This window comes from Galeopterus variegatus, unplaced genomic scaffold, assembly GCF_000696425.1.
Source record: "Galeopterus variegatus unplaced genomic scaffold, G_variegatus-3.0.2 Scaffold5573, whole genome shotgun sequence".
Taxonomy (NCBI): Eukaryota; Metazoa; Chordata; class Mammalia; order Dermoptera; family Cynocephalidae; genus Galeopterus; species Galeopterus variegatus.
This window is the reverse complement of record NW_007731684.1, coordinates 139,691-147,825: the sequence shown is the minus strand read 5'-3', so window position 1 is coordinate 147,825 and position 8,135 is coordinate 139,691. Positions and strand designations below refer to the sequence as shown.

The window sequence follows — 8,135 nt, the reverse complement described above, 5'->3', positions numbered from 1 at the left end:
TCTCTCTCTGTTCCGTTGCTCCATGTGTCTGTTTTTATGCTAGTACCGTGCCGTTACTATAGCTTTGTTATATATTTTGAAGTCAGGTAGCCTAATGCCTCCTGCTTTGTTCTTTTTGCTCAGGATTGCTTTGGCTATTCAGGGCCTTTTGTTGTTCCGTATGAACGTTAGGATTGTTTTTTCTATTTCTGTGGAGAATATCTCTGGTATTTTGATAGGGACTGTGTTGAATCTGTAGATCGCTTTGGGCAGTATGGTCATTTTCACAACATTAATTCTACCAATCCATGAACATAGAATGTCTTTCCAATTTTTTGCATCTTCTTTAATTTCTTTCATCCAGTGTTTTATAGGTTTTATAGTTCTCATTTTAGAGATCTTTCCCTTCTTTTTTTTTTTTTTTTTTTGAGCGCACCAGTCATCCCTATATAGGATCCGAACCTGCAGCGGGAGCGATGCTGCGCTCCCAGCACCACACTCTCCTGAGTGCGCCATGGGCTCGGCCCAAGAGATCTTTCACTTCTCTGGTTAAATTTATTCCTAGGTTTTCTTGTTTGTTTGTTTTTGTTTTTGGTAACTGTTGTAAGTGGAATTGCTTTCTTGATTTCCTTTTCTCTGCCCCAGTTTTTAAGATGGAAAATCCTGCATCTTGAAAACCCCCTTCCCCACACCCACTTGGTATCTGCCACCTGCCCCACACCCACTCACTACCGACCCCCTCTTATACTCATTCACGCACTCACTACCTACCCACTGTCTATCCACCCCTGCACCACACCCACTAACTCCACCCCACACCCACTCACTGCATACCCTAGCACCCCATGTCCTGGTATCAGCTTAGAAGTTTCTTCCTTTGGAACATCTTCCTCAACTGCTCAAGTTGGGATAAAGCTCACCCCTGTGTTTTTTGAATACAGAACGGATCACACTATCTTCTTCACTAACTCAAAACTCAGTGAGGGAAAAAAGCTTGCTTGTCCAATGTACTGCTGTAGCCCTATGCCTAGAACAGTGTCTGGCAGATGCTTAATAAATACTTTTGTATGGGTGAATGAGTTAGTGAACAAATGGACAAATGCATCTCCTTTGAATTCTTAGCCAACTCAGTCTCCCAGACGGGCAGGTCCCTTACCCACTTAAGTATGCTACCAATACCCTAGCTTGAGATTCAAAAAGAGAGCTTACAAGCAGATTCCATTCACTAATTCAGCATGCTCCAGCCTACAGAACACTTACACACATCACACTCGTACAGCTGAGTTTCCTTAGCACACTTTGAGGTAGGTGCCTATAGATAGGTTGGGGTCCCTGGAAGCAGAGCCTGAGGCGGGAATTATTGTGCATGAGACATGAAGTGAGGGGAGCAGGACAGGGCAGGGGGAGGAGCTGGCAAGGTGTTTAGCTGGAGCCCAGCCTCGGCCTCACCCCACAGGGAGGTCTAGAGTGTGAATGGTCCAAACAGTTGTCCTGCCTCGAGACAGGAGCACTGGACTTTTATACCCTTAAATTAGTTTGTGATCGGCTGTGGGCTGACTTGAGGAGAGGAGAGGGATGTAGACTCCTAGAAATTTCCCAGGAAGCTGGCTCCCATCGACCCAGGCTCTCTGGAGAAGAGAGAAGCTATGAGCTGTTGAAGCCAACACGCACAGCATCTAGGGGATGATGCAGGCGCCAGGTAATGGGGGCATGGGCAGACCACCAACAGCACATGCAGGAGTGACCAAGAGGAGGCCGACTCAGAGAGAACAAGCAAACTGCTCAGGTAACAACCAGCAGAACCAGGCTTCATGCCCAGATGTCCAGACTCCAAATCCCCAGCTCTGTCTGTCCAAATCCAGCCCCACCTACCGGCAACCAGAGTTGGTTTCTATTTCACACAGAGCCTTGGTCCTCAGAATGTAAAAGGTCAAGGGTCAAGGAAGCAGCGAGGAAAGTTCCCTGTGGTCACTACATTGTGTGCACAGCATTGGGAGGCAGGGCAAGGAGTAGGTAAAGGTGGGAATTTGAAAACTTGACTCTGAGCCCAGACTCCATCACTACAGGACTGCTGCTGGGGATGGCAGGTGGTGATGCTCCCCTTTGCTCAGCCCAGAGTTTGGACTACCTCAGTGCAGTTGGGGAAATCTGCCTGGTCATGGCAGAACAGCCTGGACAGGAGCCGCTGCAGACAGTATGGACAAGTGCTCTGCAGCCAGCTTAGCTTCCAGCCAACCCCGACTCTGACACGGCTCCAGAGGGCAGAAGCAGGCAAGGCAGGTTGGAGACAAAGGAGTGAAAAGGGCCTTTGTTGATTACCTCCCATGTGCCAGATTCCTAACTCCTGTTTTTAAGTAAGCCTCCCAACCATGCAGGGAAATAGAGGCTACTGGAAACATTTTAGAGATGAGAAAACTGGGGTGCAGATAAGTTCAGTAATTTATTTGTGGTCACAGAGATAAATAAGTGATAGCACTGGGATTTTTATACAGAACAGCCTGGCTCCAAACCTGTGTTCTTTTCCTAACTCGAAAGATCTTATGGTTGGGCTGGCACCATCTTATGTGTTGTCAGCACCACTTGGGAGAGCATGGTGCTGACAACACAAAGTCGAGGGTTAAGATCCCCTTACCAGTCATCTTTAAAAAAAAAAAAGATCTTGTGGTTAACAGTGTCAGAGTAATGATACCTACTCTCAGATGCCAGTTACTGGGCTTTGGTCATTAACAATCTAATAGAGTATTAACATCCCTGTGTTAGAGATGAGCTGAGACTCAGAGAGGTTAAGTGACTTGCTCAAAGACACCCAGCTGTTATCGCTTCTCAGCCTCTTGTCTAAGATCAAGTGTAATATTAAAGACACCCAGCTAGTAAGTGGTGGAGAGGTTGTTTATTCACACCAGAACCTCATTATATTACTTGTATTTGATTTGTAAATTCTCACATGGGTAGTTGTGCTTGAACTAGCTGGTGGGCAAACTCTTGGGGAAAGTTCGTACTGTAGAGTAGACTCTCCTCAACCAGACCATTTGTCAGTGCTACAGAGTCTCTATTTAAACACACACACACATGCACACACACACGCAGTGCTGAGGAACAGGATCTAACCTGACTTGGCCACTCTCACCCCCTGTCCCTTCTTCATTCCAGGGAGGGCACATCAGAGGGCAGCCCCTGGAGAATGGAGCCAGCTGCTCTTCCTATCTCTACTGTCCAGCTTTACCAGAGGCCCACACTTGGCCTTGCCATGGAATATGACTCAGCTCTGACCCCAAGGAGCTATAAATCCAGGAGGTGGCAAGGCACCTGTCTAGATCTCTACCTGAGGCTTAGGCAAGAATATGGGAGAGCCAGCCTTTCAGAGTCAGAAGAGGGAGACCATAATTTTTATTTCAGGCCAGAGGCTTCCAAAATAGGTGGGTTTTGGAGCTGTAGAGAGAAAAGATTTCTTTCCTCACCCATTGCAAGGTTTATGGCTGAGACCCTTATAACAAAAGACAGATAAACAAGAGAAAAGCATACAAATGTTTCAATGTAAGTTTTATATAACACAAGAGCCTTCAGAAATGAAGACCCAGAGACCCAGGGAAAACTGAATTTTTTTAGAGACAGTTGTTCAGAAGTATGATTGAAGGACAAAGGAGATGATCAGCCAGGTAATCAACCAGGGGGCACTTAGCAAGGCCTGTTCGTTTGGATTTTTCTTGGTCTCTGTGTGCTATTTCTTTTTTCTGTGTATAGGGAAGGACACCTGTCACATGAGGGCCTTCAGAGAAGGAGGGAGGGAGAAGGTCAGAGAGGGACCTTCCTGATTCTGCAGTTTTCTCAATTTCCTTCAGCTGAAGAGTCTCAGTATGCCCAAGTGCTGCATTTTAGGATTTCATGTTCTGAGCCCCAAAACAGTTGACAAGTTCCAAGAAGTGTCTTGGACTTTTGATTTCTCACAACTGGGGCTCCTTCCTGGGGCCGAGGCCAGTGGGATCAGAACTGTCCATTTCCTGCCTCTGCAGGTGACAGATCAGGGAGGAGACCCTCAAGCAAGCGGGCTCCCAAAGCCCAGGGTACGCCGGGCAGGCGCGGATCCCAGCCTGGAGAGAAGGAGCAGACTGGGGGCAGCCCAAGGCCAGGATCTCCCCGGAGGAANGCTTAGCTTCCAGCCAACCCCGACTCTGACACGGCTCCAGAGGGCAGAAGCAGGCAAGGCAAGTTGGAGGCAAAGGAGTGAAAAGGGCCTTTGTTGATTACCTCCCATGTGCCAGATTCCTAACTCCTGTTTTTAAGTAAGCCTCCCAACCACGCAGGGAAATAGAGGCTACTGGAACCATTTTAGAGATGAGAAAACTGGGGTGCAGATAAGTTCAGTAATTTATTTGTGGTCACAGAGATAAATAAGTGATAGAACTGGGATTTTTATACAGAACAGCCTGGCTCCAAACCTGTGTTCTTTTCCTAACTCGAAAGATCTTATGGTTGGGCTGGCACCATCTTATGTGTTGTCAGCACCACTTGGGAGAGCGTGGTGCTGACAACACAAAGTCGAGGGTTAAGATCCCCTTACCAGTCATCTTTAAAAAAAAAAAGATCTTGTGGTTAACAGTGTCAGAGTAATGATACCTACTCTCAGATGCCAGTTACTGGGCTTTGGTCATTAACAATCTAATAGAGTATTAACATCCCTGTGTTAGAGATGAGCTGAGACTCAGAGAGGTTAAGTGACTTGCTCAAAGACACCCAGCTGTTATCGCTTCTCAGCCTCTTGTCTAAGATCAAGTGTAATATTAAAGACACCCAGCTAGTAAGTGGTGGAGAGGTTGTTTATTCACACCAGAACCTCATTATATTACTTGTATTTGATTTGTAAATTCTCACATGGGTAGTTGTGCTTGAACTAGCTGGTGGGCAAACTCTTGGGGAAAGTTCGTACTGTAGAGTAGACTCTCCTCAACCAGACCATTTGTCAGTGCTACAGAGTCTCTATTTAAACACACACACACATGCACACACACACGCAGTGCTGAGGAACAGGATCTAACCTGACTTGGCCACTCTCACCCCCTGTCCCTTCTTCATTCCAGGGAGGGCACATCAGAGGGCAGCCCCTGGAGAATGGAGCCAGCTGCTCTTCCTATCTCTACTGTCCAGCTTTACCAGAGGCCCACACTTGGCCTTGCCATGGAATATGACTCAGCTCTGACCCCAAGGAGCTATAAATCCAGGAGGTGGCAAGGCACCTGTCTAGATCTCTACCTGAGGCTTAGGCAAGAATATGGGAGAGCCAGCCTTTCAGAGTCAGAAGAGGGAGACCATAATTTTTATTTCAGGCCAGAGGCTTCCAAAATAGGTGGGTTTTGGAGCTGTAGAGAGAAAAGATTTCTTTCCTCACCCATTGCAAGGTTTATGGCTGAGACCCTTATAACAAAAGACAGATAAACAAGAGAAAAGCATACAAATGTTTCAATGTAAGTTTTATATAACACAAGAGCCTTCAGAAATGAAGACCCAGAGACCCAGGGAAAACTGAATTTTTTTAGAGACAGTTGTTCAGAAGTATGATTGAAGGACAAAGGAGATGATCAGCCAGGTAATCAACCAGGGGGCACTTAGCAAGGCCTGTTCGTTTGGATTTTTCTTGGTCTCTGTGTGCTATTTCTTTTTTCTGTGTATAGGGAAGGACACCTGTCACATGAGGGCCTTCAGAGAAGGAGGGAGGGAGAAGGTCAGAGAGGGACCTTCCTGATTCTGCAGTTTTCTCAATTTCCTTCAGCTGAAGAGTCTCAGTATGCCCAAGTGCTGCATTTTAGGATTTCATGTTCTGAGCCCCAAAACAGTTGACAAGTTCCAAGAAGTGTCTTGGACTTTTGATTTCTCACAACTGGGGCTCCTTCCTGGGGCCGAGGCCAGTGGGATCAGAACTGTCCATTTCCTGCCTCTGCAGGTGACAGATCAGGGAGGAGACCCTCAAGCAAGCGGGCTCCCAAAGCCCAGGGTACGCCGGGCAGGCGCGGATCTGGGGCCGAGGCCAGTGGGATCAGAACTGTCCATTTCCTGCCTCTGCAGGTGACAGATCAGAGAGGAGACCCTCAAGCAAGCGGGCTCCCAAAGCCCAGGGTACGCCAGACAGGCGCGGAGCGGGCAGGCGCGGATCCCAGCCTGGAGAGAAGGAGCAGACTGGGGGCAGCCCAAGGCCAGGATCTCCCCGGAGGAAGCCAACAGAGCGCAGGAGACAGCGTGAGGAGCTGCGGGAACAGGTGCGGAGGAGCACGACAGAGAGGACCTGCGAAGGGAGGAGGAAGAGGGACGGGAGGGCTTCCGTCAAGGAGCAGAGAGAACCCCCACAGAAGGAAAAGAAGGCTCCAAGGAAGGAGGAGACGTGGAAGCCGCTGAAGAAACCCAGGTGTGTTGTGGCTCTGATTCAGGGGCGTTCACCCCGCGCGCACTCTGTCCTTCCCAGACCTCTTCCCTCCCGTGAAGAGCGGCTGGTGTCCCCCTCCTTTGTGAGAGGTCACCCCCGCTCTTGCTCCTGCTTCCCTTTGCCCCCACCTTTGCAACCACCCGCATCACAGGTGCAGTGGCCCCGGGCACTCTTGACTCCACAGCTCATGGTACACGGATGCAAGTGAGGCTCTGGGTGGGAGGTGACATGGCAGCAGCATGGGACAAGATCCCAGGTCCCCTGAATTTCAGCTGGTGACTCACCACAGCTCTAGAAGGGGAGGAGCTGAGAGAAATGAACAAAATTGGCTTTAGGACCCATCAGAAGGCTTAAGCACACCCCTTTCCCCATCTGGACCTATTTCCTCTTCTAGAAATGTGGCACTGATCTAGAAGAGCTTCAAGAGTTCTACCAGCTCTGAAATTCTACCATTTGGGGGTTTGATTTATTTGTTTTGTCTCCTTTGTTCCTTAGCACTAGCATACATGGGTTAGTGGACAGAGCCAACATATGGAATCAGCAAATCGGGATTTTTGTTCTGTGTTTTGCTACCAACTTTGGTGGGGCGTCGCTCCTGTTGCCTCCCTGTTTCACTCACTGGGGATCACACAGGCCTCACTCACTTCTCAGAAGGTTTTGGGAATCCCCTATGATAATGGATGGGAGGCTTTGCAACAGCTGCAAGTGTCAGGATAATGGCGGAGAGCTGTGTGCTAACAATCCGTCTTTGTCCACACCCTTTAGCCGGGTGTTCCGCCCTTCCTCTCCACCTTCACAGGGAGGAAATCGAGGCCCTCAAAAGAGGCCACTGATTTCTTCTGTCACCCATGCCAGCAATCCCTGGCCTGGTTAGGACTTTTGTCTACTGTCTGGTTGTTCCCAGACATGACCTAAAGGGGTGAAGGAAGCTTAGTGCCCTTAGCAACTCAAGCAGAACTTGGATGCGTTGTTGGTGGACCCTGGGGTGTGCCAGAATTTAGAGGGAACCTGTGCCATCCTAAATGGACCACAGGTGTCTGGGTGGCAGATGCAAAGTAAGGACTATAGACAAGAACTCACCCATGCCATTTGCAACTGAGTGCCATGACAGGGTATAGAGAGATGGAAAAGACTCAGTGCCAGATCCCGCAGATACTGACAGGCTAGTAGGGGAGATAAGACACGGGCAGCAGTAATCACTAGACAAGACAGAAAGCAATTATGTACACAAGACAGGACTGGATGGAGTGCTGTATTGCTGGGGCACTGGGGCATCAGGGTTCCTCCATGGAGAAGGTAAGCATTTAAATAAGGCTTTGAAGAACAGATGGAATTTGAATAAGCAATGACTAAATGCCACTCTCCCCTGCCCACTCACACACTCCCTATGCAAAGGACTCAAAAGCAGATATCATGGGGTATCCATGAGGTATGGCCCCAAATCCCTGTGTTCTAGGCTTTCCAACGTTCAAAGCCATCCTAAGACTTTTTCCTTGCTCTTAACTGGTCTCTAGAACCTGCAATAACCCAAGCCCACATCCTGCTACTTCCATTTTGAAACTTGCTAAGGCTGCCCCGGCACATAACCCTTCCTTCAACCTCTCTTTTACCTTCCCTGTCAGCTGCTGTCTCATTCAGCTGAGAGTCACTATTTTTATCACTGAAGAATAGTCCCAAGCCCACATAATAACTTGGATTTTGTGACAGCTGAGCACATAGTGTTGTCTGGGAGATGGGGAGGGTT

The 8,135-nt window shown here is 48.5% G+C and overlaps 1 protein-coding gene across 1 annotated transcript in view; it reads left to right on the top strand.

Moving 5' to 3' along the window:
• Positions 1–8,135, top strand: part of TMC2 (transmembrane channel-like 2) — a 94,552-nt gene that overhangs the window by 3,343 nt on the left and 83,074 nt on the right. Inside the window, exons 2-3 of the mRNA XM_008589659.1 lie at positions 3,990–4,053; positions 6,116–6,373. Of these exons, the coding sequence (XP_008587881.1) occupies positions 3,990–4,053; positions 6,116–6,373 (322 nt within the window). The remainder of the gene's footprint in view (positions 1–3,989; positions 4,054–6,115; positions 6,374–8,135) is intronic.